The 14,658-nt window shown below is 48.9% G+C and overlaps 1 protein-coding gene across 1 annotated transcript; it reads right to left on the bottom strand.

Moving 5' to 3' along the window:
• Positions 1-1,520: 1,520 nt before the first annotated feature.
• On the bottom strand, positions 1,521-14,611 carry ZNF488 (zinc finger protein 488). Its single transcript, NM_001444393.1, is given in 2 exon segments — positions 1,521-7,512; positions 14,461-14,611. A coding segment is annotated over 1 exon segment (972 nt). The 5' UTR covers positions 7,377-7,512; positions 14,461-14,611; the 3' UTR covers positions 1,521-6,404.
• Between the last annotated feature and the right edge of the window lie 47 nt (positions 14,612-14,658).

Below are 14,658 nucleotides of genomic sequence, written 5' to 3'. Positions count from 1 at the left end.
GGCAGCACAGCTATGCCCAACTTAGCAGGGACAGCAGCAATGCCCACCAGAGGCAGTTCCCCTGCCTGACCAGGGCTGAGGTCCTGCTGAGGAGCTTCTTGCTTCTGTCCACTGTCCAGCCTGGGCCCCCAACTTGTCCATCCAACACTGGGTGCAGCCTTGTCTCCTCTCAAGACCTCCTTTTCTGCTTCAACCAGGTAAAGGTTTTGCTCTCTTATGATTAACTGCACTGTCCATCCTCTCTCCCTGTCTTGGGTCCTGGCTCAGTGTCAGCCTCTAGCCCCATTTATGTGCCCTGGCATGTTTCTGCCATGCAACCATCTCACATCTCCCCCTGCCACCCACTGACATGTCATGAGAGGAGCTGGACCAGGTACCCCCAGCCCACAGGCAGGGTGGACCCTCACCATCAGGGTCACTGTTGAAGACTAGGCCCAACTCCCAGGCACCATGGTGGAGCACCAGAGGGGAGGACCCCAGCTCTTCCCCATCTCACTCACCCTTCTGCTTTCTGTGTCCCTGCATCTGCCCATGCAGCCCAGCACGAAGCAAATGACCATGTTTGTGTGTCAGTGAGGGTCCTGGCAATACAATGAGAGGATACAGCTCAGAAAGAAAAAGGATGTAGCCCGAATCATAGCTGTGGACAAGGAAATCCGCTTCCAAGGTCCCCACTGGAGGGCCCCCAGCTCACACCTCCAAGATCCTATAGGATTAGCTGCCACCTGGCCTAAGGACCTCCTTGCTACCTTGCAGATCAGGTGGCTGGCAGTGAAAATAGCTTCCTAATCCAAGCAGATTAGAATAGCAAGTGTATCAGAGGCCACTAGCTTCCTGTCTCCCACTCCAGGAAAACACGAGATGGCTGGGGAAGAAAAAGTTAAATTTAAATAAGCTTGACCCTCCTTCCAGAATGCATGGCCTCTCCAGCTTCCATTCAAAACTTTTCCAAAAATTCTCTTCTAGGATGTGACACAAATCAAAATTCATTGGAGAATAGTTTGTTTTTAAAATAACAGTTTTATGTTATTGGATTTATATCTTGCTCTATGCTCTTTAGACCTTGCAAATGATGTCTATCACAAAAAACAAAAACAAATTTTAGTATAGGCAGGGTATCTAAAAACTCTTCTCCCAAGAGATGGAGCCTGCAGGGGGGGGCTTCTGCCACCAGGGGGAGCCAGCACCTACCAAGAAAAGGAAGGATGCAAGGTTCACCTTGGGAGAACTCCTGTTGACTTTCACCCCTATGCAGGGCCTTCTCTCTGTGCCCAGAGGAATAGGGTGATAGGTTGAGTTATCAGAGCCACGCCCAGCACCCAGCTAGTTCAGAGGCTGGGACCACCACAGTTAGGGGTCTCCAGCCAGTGGTTCCTGTGCCTCCCCATCACCACCGCCACTAATGGCCATGCCATTCTGGCCATCAGCTTTTAAAAAGACAACATAATGCCATTTACAGCAATATGGATGGAACTAGAGACTCTCATACTGAGTGAAATAAGTCAGAAAGACTCAAATACCATATGATATCACTTATAGCTGGAATCAAATATACAGCACAAATGAACATTTCCACAGAAAAGAAAATCATGGACTTGGAGAACAGACTTATGGCTGCCCGGGGGGAGAGGGAGGGAGTGGGAGGGATCGGGAGCTTGGGGTTATCGGATGCAAACTATTGCTCTTGGAACGGATTTACAATGAGATCCTGCTGAGTAGCATTGAGAACTATGTCTAGATACTTACATCACAACAGAAAAAAGAGTGGGAAAAAATGTATACATGTAAGTGTAGCTTGGTCCCCGTGCTGTACAGCAGAAAAAAAATAAATAAAATTTTTTAAAAAATGAAAAAAAAATTAAAAAAAAATAAAAGACAACCGAATAAGTGATCACTAATTCTACATAGAGTCCTGATCTCTGGCCTCCAAGGCCTGCATTTGGCCTAGCACTGGGAAGCCTTCACATGAGCTCCAGGTGTCAGGACCACCCCTACCTCTTCTTCCACCCCTTCCCCACCCCTCAGCCCACTGGGCTTCACTCCCTTTCATTACCCTAGTTATATAGTCATTTGAGTAGAATCCCTGGTCTAAGGTTAAGGAATTGGCCAGAAGTTGATATCTAGGCCACTGAGTTTGTTTTACTTCTCTTACAGATAAAAGCAGAAAAAAAAGCGTATCTTGGTTCAAATGGAGAACTAAAATGGATCTAAATGCAGAATGTCTTATTGTAGCCTCCTTAGAATACTTGGCGGACTTTTATAAATATTAATTGGATGGTTGCTGCCTAGAAGATCATATATTAAGGTATACTTTGCTATTTTTTCAGCCACTATATGTATTTTCCCTTCTATTGTCCAAGAAGCAAGCCAAGACTTTCTGTTTATTAGCTCAGTGGCTTCTGTGTTGCTTGCCTAATGATGGCATTGCCAGAAAACCACAAGGGCTGAGATCCTGGGAGAAGATCCAGAGCACATTGGGAGAACAGAGGCAAAAATACCAATGCCACATGGGGATCCTGAATGATGCTGAGAGAACATTCTTAGGTGAGAGGTACTGGGGAACTTTCTGTGAACTGGTGAACCAGAGGAGGAATTTTTAAAAGACAGATTGCCTCTCCTAACAGAACAGGGCTGGGGTACAGAGCAGATGTAGACAATATAAGAGATGTAGCAACTCTTACTCCAGAATTGTTGAGTAAAAGTCAGACTTGCTGATGTGATATTTTGTGGCAACATCACGCGCCAACCCTTAACTGGGATGGAAGGTGGCAGAGAAAATACTGGTAGAGCCATGATTAAAAGTGACTGCTCTCCAGTTGATAGAGCAGGCAGGAGAGAAAAGGGATGAGACAGGCTTCAACTGCCATGGGGACTTTGGAAACTCAGCCTGGTGACAAGTAGGAACTGCCACATTAATCAATGTTAAGTCATCATGTCCATGAGTCATCTTGTCCATCTGAAGGACTGCAAAGCAACTTGCATCTACATCAATTTTTACCAAAATGAACTCCATCTTAAGAAGCTGAATGGGAAGAAAATGTTTTCTTGTGCGTATTCATAAAATTAACTTTATTTTTTTTAAATGTCACTCTTGCTTATGAATAACATAGTCACTATTAGTAATCATTCTGTTTGCAGCCATAACTGAGGTTCCCAGAGGAGTGCAGGCAGGCCAGGGAAGAAACACCAGTCTAGACATCTCAGGGGTCCTAGCCTTGACCTCATCACCTCTTAACCTGCATTACTTTGCACATCAGTTCATCATGGACCTCAGTGCTCACCGCTTTGAAGCAAGGGGCAGACTGAGAATAGAACTTCTTTCAATTCTAAATTTCTACTGTCTTTTGGTAGAGTGCACTCGTGCCTGTCAAACTGATTTCGAAAAAATTATGGAGTCATCCAACGAGTTAGAGGATATAGCTGTGCACATGGTTTAACTGATGTCAAAACCCTCGTGAGAAGCTGATTTGTCAGGAGTGAGGCCAGAACCAGGCATACCACTGATCCTTCAACAAAGGTCTGTTGAACACTTGCTACTTGCCTACATTGTTCTCACTCCTGGGGACACAGCAGTGAACAAAACAGCAAAAATCCTTTGCAGAATGGGAGACAATCAACAAGACAAAGTAGGAAAATAACAGCATGCAAGATAGTGAAAAGTGCTCAAGAGACAGGCAGTAGAAAACAGGGGCAGGGTACAAGTTGAAATTTTAGACAAAAGACTCAATGCTTGGCCCTAAGTTCCAGTTTTTCAACCATGAGACTAACCCATGTGACCAGGCTGGACTGAGCAGACACATGACAGGTCGGGAAGGACGTGAACACAGTGTGGGGTGGTCCTAGGGTCTTATTTGGCAGTGCTTCTCCTGAACTCATGGTCTTAGGAAAGTCAGTTGACCTCTTGGGGCTGTTTCTTCTGCAGTATAATGGAAATTAAATATCTACCTCCTGGGCTCATCAAACAGATTAAATGACATAATATACATCAGTTCACAGTGTGGAGTCTCAGGTGCAAACTTCGTGAGGTGCCCTTTCCTGCCCCACAGGGGACAGCAGAAGAGGGAGAACCCCCCCCCCCAATCCCTGACACACACAGAAGCTTCAGCCCCCTTCTGGGCACAGCCTCTCTGTGGACAAGTTCTAGCCCCACGCAGCTCCCAAAGGGGCCCAGCATGCAGTGCCACTCACCTCCCTCAGGAAGGATGGTCCTCCAAGCCTCCCTATAGAAATGGGAGTCCTTCCTTGGTGACTCCACAGAGCACTGCTGCTTCCTTTCAGCAGAGGAAATTGGCTAAGGGGGTCCATCTCCTCCCCTCCAGCCCACCTTTCCTGCTATAGCCAGAGGTCCCTAAGAAGGGCCTCTGGGAACCAGCCCCCAGGTGCCCTGGTCCAAACTCCCTTCCTTCAAGGCCCTTCTAAGTCATCTCAGAGGCCGCCTCCCCACTCAGTCCGCCCCACCTAGCCCTCACAGCATCCTCAGACACCTTGGAACCACCCTTCTCCCCAGCCCAGCCATCCCCATCAGAACACCCAGCAGTGCCTGCTGGACTTTGAGGCTCAGCTCATGCCCCCGCTCTTCAGGAGGCCTCCAAGGGTACCCACTCCCCTACCCACAGGTCTGACTTGGACACGCCCCTTGATGCACCCAGCCCCCCAGAACAGGCCTCTGCTCTGCACCTGTCACTCTGCATCCTAATCATCTACACCCTGAACAAGGACTATGGGTAGAGTACACTGCGCCCTCACCAGGGACTGGCACAGAATCTGGCAGAGCACAGGTGCCCAGGGAGACTGATACATGAATGAATATACCACTGGCTATGGAGAATGGGTGGGCCTGTGGTAGGAGGTGGGGGAACAAAAGAGAGAGGGATGGGGGCAGAGTGGGCCAGGTGGAACATGCTGCTGCCTCGGACGAGGTGGGAGCTGAGGAGATGGAGAGAAGAGGTGGAATCTGGGAGAGTTTGGGTGGCTGGCTGGCTTGCTGAGACCTCCACCAGCTCCTTCCCATTCACAAGCCTGAGCTCTGTGACAGACGCCCACTGCAGGAGATGGAAACTGCAGGTCAAATGAACAAATCCTGAAAGTGACATGGAAACCAGTGAAAAGAACTGTACTAGCTCCACAGAAATCCCAATAGACGGTTTTCACACAAACTGGCTTGTGTTACAGCAGCTTATGACCTGAGGTTTGCATTATTAAGAACAAAGACAAATGTGGATAAACAGCATAGGTACTGAAACTCAACATGCATTACATCATAAACGGTATCCAGAACTTTCCCAGTCCTCTCAAAGTTTTAAGCCTTAAAGTTTTGTGCATGCTTACTTCCTGAGAGCAGAGGGGTGTGTGTGTGTGTGTGTGTGTGTGTGTGTGTGTGTGTGTGTGTGTGTGTGTGTGTGTGTGGTTCCATTTTTCCATTTTGATGCATTCAGAAATCCATGGGCCAGGTGTTGGTTGAATTATTGGTCCCAATTCTGACACCACTGTAGCAGGATTATACACTCACTCATGACCTCCCTGTGGTCAGTAAGTATATCTCACTCCGTAACTTTGGGCTTCGCCATTGGCCTGCATTGGCCAAGGGGACGTCGGCAAAATTGACCCAAGCAGAGGCTTGAGATGTGCTGGTGTATCTGTACTTGCCCCACTGTGCTCTTGGCACAACCATGAAAGACGCATGACCGGGTAGGTCATCAATCCAAGAAAAAGTGCAATTTGGAGCCAAGCCAAGCCAAGCCCAGCTTGACCCCAGCCAACCCACAGACCCACAACTGAGAAACAGGGGCTCTGTGTTGTTTGCCACTGAGATTTTGTCACTTAACAATAGTTGACTAATCTGGACCGTGATTATAAGTACCATTTACTCAGCAATGACACTACCAGGCACGTGCTGGTCATTTCCCACTTATCTTCCTCCAAACCCTGACAACATCCTTTAGACACATGTGTCATTATTTCCATTTTACAGATACAAAAGCTGTACTCAGAATAATTTGTCCAAGGTCAGGGCTAGTATGTGAAAGGGCCAAGACTCCAATCCAGGTCTGTCTGCCTCCAAAGCCCATGCTGGAGTCTAATATGCTTCCACGTGGAGCAAAAAGAATGGTGACAGAAGCAGCGTTTCCGCTTCAGAGCACATCAGAAATACTTTTGTGCCTATTCAACACCACACCCTGCAATTAGCAAAATGCATCATTTCATGACTTTATATCCTTTAAAACACATCACGGTGGCTGGTGGTAATTTTCAAATTATGACTGAGTGGTTCATACTCAAATGCCCAAGGAGACAGCCCTGAGGACAGCTGTAACCAGCCTTTTCAAAGGAAGGCTCTGTGAGCCATCTCTGACTCATGGCCAAGTGCCTGACATCACATCTAGAGGTTTGTCCCAAACCACCTGCTAACTGTGAGAAGTCATGTGCCTGGAGAGATGGTGGCGCTCCCGGAAGTACTCGTGGCAAATGGGGCATGTGAGGGCCTCTTCTCTCAGCTTCTTAGAATGTAGGTCAGGTCCCGCTTGCTCCTTTTTATGGTGGGACCGCATGTGGAAGACCAGGTCAGAGGTCAGGCGAAAGGAGAGGTTGCACTTGGCGCACCAGTTCTGGGTGGACAGGCCCAGAGAGGTGAAGGTGGGTGGCAGCAGGGCCCAGGAGGCTGTGGAGGAGGAGGACGAGGGTGTGGGCATCTGGGCAGTGGTGTGCTTGAGCCACAGTGTGGGAGCACCCAGGAAAGTGCCACAGAGAGGAGCATTTTGTGGCACAGTTTGCAGGTTCCAGAAATCACCCACCAAAAGCTTGGAATTGGAAAGTCGACCCCAGCAAGTGACATCTACTGTGTTGATGAGTCCCAACAGCTCCCCCAGGGTGTCTGCAGTTCCGCCTGCCCGGAAGACAGAGGCTGGCCCCTGTCTCCCTGTCGGACACCTGGCCGGCTTGCTGAAGGCGCTTCTCTGCTCCCCTCGAGCCCCACTGGGCCACAAAGAGAAGGTGCTGCCAGCTGGGTCCCTGGGGACGTCCTGGGTCATCTGCTGGGGATCAGGCTGGCCTGCAGGGCCACTGTGTTCCTTCTCCCGGGCCTGCCCGCCCCCCAGCCTCTTCTTGAGCTGAGGCACCTCCGTGAAGGCGCTCTGCCCCTGTTCCCAGCAAGCCTTCCGGGGCATCAACTTTCCCAGCCTGGGCTTGCCCGGGGCTGCTGACAGCACCATCTCCGCACAGGCCTCATCCTGGCCACCACTGTCCGGGGCTGCCTCAGAGCCCAGGTGGTTTGCTTTCTCCAGCAGCACTGGCTTGCGGCCCCAGCCCTGCTCAGGTTCACTAAGCTGCCATCTGTTTTCAGCTGAAGGGCTCCGCAGGGCTCCCTTCCCGGACGCCATGGGGACTGAAGGGCCAGCTGAGCAGTGTGGCTGTTCCAGCAGCTGTCAGTCTCTGAGGCTTTGGGGCTCTGGAGGGCTTGGCCTGGGGAGGGGCCGTGAGATCAAAGGGCTCCCCTAGTGCCTGGACTGCAGGGCTCTGTGGAGAGAGGAAGCAACAGCCAGTGAGATGTGTGCTCTCCACTCAGGACATAGCCCAGCATACAGGCTGCAGGGCCTAGAAAGTCTCCTGTCACCTGGGACCTTGGTATCCAGGCCAAGAGCTGATAGGAGCATGAATTTGGAGGCAGTCATGTGTCCATGTGGGTCCAGGTTCTGCCAGCTCTTAGCTGTGTGATGTTAGCCATACCACCCTTCTAATTGATCTTCTTGGCTACGTTGGCCAGAGTCTGTCTTTGTTGTTGCATCCAAAAAACCCTGACTACTACCAAAGCAGCAACTCACCCTGACTCAGAGTTCAATGCCACCTGCTTTCACCTCCTGGAGTCCACTAAGGAGGGACCACACCGCACAACCCTGCCACCCAGAGGCCCGACTCGGTATTGCCCTGCACCTGTCAGCATCCAGGCAGCAGCTGCTGTATTAACAGAGCCACAAGGCTTCTACCAGCCAGTTCTGACCTAGTTGGCAGCTCTAACATGCTTGCACCCTGATTTTGAAGTGGTTTTTCTTCCTTGCTGCTCAGCATGCTAATTTTTCTCCCAAATCATCAGAAATGGCAGGACACTTTCAGCACTTGGAGACAGGAGCTTCTGCAGCACCCATGGCCAGAGGGTAAAAGAGGGACAATACAGGCTCAGGCGTGGCAGGTTGTGTTTAGGGATGTGCCTCGATCTGACTCCCACACCTGGGGGTAGCCCCCTCTCCACCAGGCCCTGCCCCCCAGGAAAGGGGGGGGTCTTCCCCTCTCCATTTGCCCAAAGTGACCAATCTTGTTCTCCTCACACATTCATCCACTTGCTTCTCCTCTGCTCACCTCAAATGTCCTCTGGTGTCAACCTGCTGGGCATTAACAAGTGAACCAGCCCCTGCTTTGCCCTCAAGATGCTTGTGGATGCAGGGGAGATGCACAAACATCCAGTGTGAGAGTGGTACTGAGGAGGAGAGGGAGCCATCAGTCCTGCCGGGAAGGCATTCATCCCTGCTCTTCCCTACTCAGCTCCACCTGCAAGTTCTTGAAACGGGGAGCCCCATCTTCGAGCGCCCCTCTCAGTGAGTGATCGGTATTGCTGGACCACACTCCACTGAGTGTTCCAAGTTTTCATCTCTATAGAATAAGTATCTTCCAGCCTAGGAGGACTCTGAGGAGTGGGCAGCTGAGCTCCTTCCTCACAAGGACATCGCTTGGGCTCAACTCGGCTCCTTCCTCTTGCCTTGTCTCCTGTCCCACCTGTAAAAGGAAGCACCAGTACCTGCCCTCTTCTCTATCTCAGCAACAGGAGTCTGTAACAGGTGTTTTGCACAAGTCACCTTTTTTTCCATATTCAATCCAACTGGAGGATCATCACCCTCATTCACAGATGAATAGGACCCTGGGTCCTGAAATACTCAATGTTCTGTCCAATGTCCCCTGCAAGGATGAGGCACAGCTGGGACTAAAACCCAAGTGTGAGTCCCCAAAGCTTGCTCTGGTTGCACTGGCCATGTTGCCCTCACAGAGCCCCTAGTCCAAACCATATGCCACCAGGGGAAGCCGAGCCTCTCCTAACATCCTTTCCAAACTGAGTCCTCCAAGGGGATGTCACTGACATCAGAGATTAGCACTGGCCAATGCTCTTGGAAGAGGCAGAGGAGGCCACATCAGTCCCCCAAATGACCCTGAGCTGACCTTTACACCTCTCTCAGCCTCAATTTCCCAGCTATAAACTGGAGCGGGGCTGAGCTATCTCTGAAGTCCTTTCTAGATCCACTAGACTCTTATTGGGATGATGCCATGTCCCCCCTTCTCAAAGAATAACTGGTCTGCTTGAAGCCCTGTTGCTGAGTTTCCATGAGTTCACAAAGGCACACACACACCCAGGCACACTCACATCCTCACACACACACACACACACACACACACACACCCCTTTCACAACATGTACACTCACAATCTCACATAGACATGCATACATACATACATGCACATATACACACAGTCACATATATTCATATACACATACTATCACACACTCAAATGCATATACACAAAGTCCCCCTTTCTCCCTCTCTCTGTGTCTCTCTGTTCTTCAGATGACAGTTTAGAACCCACCCAATGTGTTTCCCACGCCAAGGGAGGAGGCTGCCCTACTGAGTCCTGGTCCAGCTAGAGCCCTGCATCCCTCTGTTCCCAGCCTCGCTGGGCTGCCTTCACAGCCCAGGCCACCTTGTCCAAGCACAACCATGCAGACTCCATTGACAGAAGATTCCAGAACACCCTGAGCCCCAGATGAGGCAATGTTCTCAGCTCTCAAGCTTGGAACATCTGCAGGATGGAATATTTGCCATTAGAATTCTTTATTGTATAAACATACAACTCACCAGTCATTGATTATGGAAGTGTCCATGCCAGAGATGCCAAGAGCCTACTATACCATATTTCATGGGATTTTTACCGTAACCACATGGGGGAAGTGGCAGGTCTCAACCCAAGTGTGTTCATCTCCAGCGTGCCAACGCTATGTTGCTAAGCTCCGTGTTGCTTTCCAGCTTTCCAAGACCACTGCTGATCTGGATTCTGCTAGCTGCTGAATCCACCCAAAATCACTTCCATTAATGCTATCATCCAAGTCTTAATAATGATGAGAACAAGGAGGAGGAGGAAAAAAAGGAAAAGGCTAAGGTACTGAACTGAAAGGGAGACTTCAGCATGCTGCCTGCCCTCCTTGAGTGTCACCTCTCTCATGGGCACCAGCACTGCATTCCGCACTCAGGCAAGTGCAAAGGACATCCTAGCGAACTCCTTCTGGGGCCCCAGCTAAGCTTGGTCCACTCTGTGGCAATCGCCAAATGGAAGCTTCTCAAATGGAAAATGATAGGAGTCTGACGTGGCTTGTTCCTGAAGCACCCCTGCTGGCTTCTAATGCTCCTCCCCTCTTGCTGAGAGACCACAGGCTCTTTCCCAGGGTCAAGAGCAGACTTGGAGCCTCATCCAGCTCCAGGCTAATGCACCCCCATCACGATCCCCCCCACCTCTCAGAGGACCTCTGCAGATGTGTGAGGTCTTCTCTGGGTCATTCCAGCCCCTGGACAGTGAGTTCTGGGTCAGGAGACCACATGCACAGAAGCTCAGGGCTGCCTCTGTCCCCCTTTCCTACATGGACCTACCCATGCCCTTGGCAACTGGAGGATGGTTCACTGTTCAGACATTCCCTGGGCAAAGCAGAGCTGCTCTTTCCTCTTTCTCCTTCCACAGACACCAGTGCTTCTGGCAGCCAGTGGATCTATGCAGCCCTTGTTCTTCTGCTCGCATCCAGTATTAAAGGGCCCTTTGCTGTTCTCCACTCCCCTCAATAGCCTCAGTTCATTCTGCGCTCTCGCTCCCTGACACTATTTACTCATCCTCGTTGCTCCCGTGCATGTCCTGAGAAGGGGCTCTTCTTGTGTTCCCTGGTTCTTTCAGTCTGAGCCACACAGACCTCCTTCAGTACCACCACTGTCTTCCTACTGAAAGAACTTGATTTCAGTCGCAGACTCTCCATGCTTTCCCTAGCCCTTAGATCATGAGATCATGAAGTGATGATCTTGGCAACCTTCAGAAACCAAGCTCCCCATGACGATCGGGTGTCTCACCATGTCCATCTTTCCCCACCAGTGGGGCTCCTTCTCCCTCTGAGCCCCCGTTTCCCTGGCCTCCAACCATGATTCTACTAACCCAGACAGGAAGGGCTCCATTCTGAGACATGAAGCCTTACCTACCTCATGATATAAAGCACGTTTCTCTGTTCATTACCTTTCCTGGGGCACTGGCTGCAGACTCCCATCATTCCTTCATCTGAGAAGCACTGACCACATTCTACCTTACTGATCCTGCTCCAACCATGCCATCCCAGGAGGCTTCCAGCTTCACATCCTCATAGAGGTTAAGGGCGCAGGTTCTAGGGTGAGCATGCTTGGGTCAAAGACAGCTGGGCTCTTACCAATCACGTGACCCTGGATAAGTTGATGCTTCCCTCCTTGCCTCTGTTTTCTCATCGTGGATCACCTTGGTGCCCACTTCATCAGGTGATTGTAAAGAATAAATGGGTTAACATATCTAGAGTGCTAAAGAGCCTGGCTCAACAAACGTTAGGTAGCATCAATTTATTATTGCATGCACTAGTGCTGAAGTTTAGAGTCAACCTCATGGCTGCTTTTCTTCTACTCGTGCCCTCCCAGGGGCCAGCACACAATAGGGTTTAGTAAGTGGCCAAATGGCCTGGGCAGTTTCCTCCTCCCCACTCCATTTACTGAAGCAAGAACTCTTTGCAAACAACTGGACAACCTCATGTCCCTGAGACGTCTGCAGATCCACACCACCCCAAGTTAGCTGGCCAGCATCCAGCTGTTCCAAGCTGAAGTTCACAAACCAGATCTTACTCAGTGATACCATCTATACTAACAGCCAGCATCTTTCTGTATCTTCCTTCCTTTCAGCTAAAACAAACCAGAACAGAAAAAAACCTCATGCCCCTCAATACTTGGGTTTCCCTAGAATTGGGAGCTTCTTTTGGGGAAGATTTCTGGGGATAATCATCCAACCAACTCTTCCATGTGTGGATTGTGAGGTACTGGGTTTTCCATATATTTTCAAGGCATCTGCCTCGCCTGGAACCCAAGAAAATCAGAAATGTCAGAGTTGTCCAGTCCTTCCTGGAGGCTAGCTGGTGGTGCCATGACACTGGGGAAGAGGAGGACTTCCCAGCTGGCCCTCAAAGGCTCCATGTCCAGCCGTGCCTACACCCCTCTAGCAGCAATTCCTGCTATGTCCACAAAACCAAACGCAGGATCCCCAGGATGTAGCCAGTTCCCAGGCCCACAGAGAGGTCAGCTTCAGTCCTAACACAGCTTGGCCACATGGACCAATTCCAGATCAGCCTTCAGGGGAAAAGTCTATGGTTTATATGAAAGACTGCCCAGCCAGACTCTGAAGTAGCATCGTGGACTAGAAAAAAGGGAAGATACATCCTATTGACGAAAGAAAAGAAATTACAAAGCACTAAAGCACTGTAGCTCAAGACTTAGCCCTGTATCAAAACAAACAAAAAAAAAAAAACAACAAAAAACCACACACAAAAAAACTAATGAGATTATTTATTTCAAGGAAAAGCTGTCACCTCCTAGATTTTTGAAAAAGACCTCTGCTGAGCAAAGACATGAGAGTTCTAAATCATTGGAAAAGCATCCCTTCCTTCTCCCCCCACCAAAGCTAACCCATGGAAAGTTACTGGTTAAATGATGTAAAAGACAATTTAACTCTTCAATCCAGAGAGCAGTCTCCCCCCAAAAAAAGTGCATGCTACACCTATGAATTTGTCCAACATACTTTGATATAAAGTGGAAAAAAAATTCTTTCAACCAACACTGAAATCTTCTTCCATCATTCTTAATTTTGGCTAATTCTGTGTGATTTATCTATTGGCAAATTTTCCTTTGCACATCAACTGAAAAGTTAAATCAGCTGAATTATCACTAAAAATCACAACAAATTCAAAAGATGGATTAATTATAAGAAGAACAAAAAGCTTCAAGTGTTGGGCAGTGATTAGCAGCTTTAAAAACAAACAAGTTTTCTTTTTACAACTTAAGTGTGTATACAGTATGTGTATATGTGTGTTTGAACACATAGCTATATATGCCATACAAATATTAAATAAGGAAATCATGTCTCTCTGGCAAGATTAAATTTTTAAGAAATGAAAAAAATTACTTTAATATACAATACCTTCTACTGTATTCCTCAAAAACTAATCAAATTTGTTTTTCTATATTTCTTAAGTTTGTGTCTAAGGCAATCCTTGATATTAAGATGAAGCATTTTCACTGTGTGAAAACATTAATTTTAAATGCCACAATAATTGTAATAAGAAGTTTGAATCATTCAACAATGATTGTGAAATCAAATTTTGCATACCAACAGCACTGACAAGTATAGATATACTTTAGAAATTTACAGTTGATTGCTTATTTCAACTCTCACCCTTGCATATGTAAAGCCTTGGTCACCCTATTGTCTTCCCCAAACTGAGGTGTTTTTGTTTTTTTTTTTCCGTTAAAGCTGACCAAACCGCGTTTTAAATGCCACCCTCACTCTCCCCACCGACTTGGCTTTTGCACTGCCTCCACAGAAGGATGGTGTGGCCCCATGTCCCTTAAATGTTCCTGCAAGATTTAGCTTCCTGGTGCTGGCTGTGTCTATTACTAAAGGCAAAATGCTAAGAAAAGGATTCCATAAATGCCTTGTCTTTAAAATTTTCAGTGCACTCTGAAAACTCAGAGATTTTTCAACTTGACCCTTTATGTATTTTTCCCACAATAGGCATTGAACAGGTAACACACCCAGATCTTTGGATAGAATCTGTTGCAGATGCACCGTTATTACCCTAGTGCCCAGCACAAGCCCTGGCTGAAAATAATGGAGCAGCACACCGTGAGTGAAGGGGTGGATGGAGGAATTAAAATAATTGCAGCTCAAAAAGTCAACCTATGATAAATATATATATATATATATATATATATATTCAAGGTTTAATTCTTGCTGAGGGGAAGGAAAGGAGGAAGAAGGTGGGAGGAGAGAGACGGAGACAGAAGAGGAAAGAGAAAGGGAAGGATAGGGAAATCGGTAATAAAAAAATGGACAGGAAAAAGTGAGACAGATGAGAGATAAATACAGGAAGAGATGAAAAGACAAAAGACAGAGGCAGAGGGAAGGGTCAGGAGTAGCACAGGAGGGGAAAAAAAAAAAAAAGGAGAGATGGAGAAAGCTGGTAACAGCGGGAGGGCAACAACCGGGCAGTCAAAGGCAGGACTGAGAACTTGCCCTGGGGAAAGGACCGTAGAAATGAGATGACTCCCGACCCCCGCGCCCACTCGCGGCCCTGTCCCGGAGGGCAAGGACAGTGGGTCTCACCTCGGCTCTCCTGCGGCGCTGGGCACTGGGGACGCGCTGGGGACGCGCTGGCAGCCACGGCCGCCTGCAGGTCAGAGGCGCCTCGCAAGGGTCGGAACTTGGCGCGCGAGCCCTGGGGGCTGGCCGGACCCCGCCTTCCCGAGCCGCTCCCGCCTCTGGGGCGGAGCCTCGGGCGCCGCCCCGCCCCTGGGGGCCCAG

Source organism: Sus scrofa, chromosome 14 (assembly GCF_054392235.1).
Source record: "Sus scrofa isolate SSC_HxYL_T2T_F1_AM1 chromosome 14, Sscrofa_HxYL_maternal_Yorkshire_Landrace_v2.0, whole genome shotgun sequence".
NCBI lineage: Eukaryota > Metazoa > Chordata > Mammalia > Artiodactyla > Suidae > Sus > Sus scrofa.
Note: the sequence above shows the minus strand (reverse complement) of the source record. Positions and strands in the feature narration are given on the sequence as shown.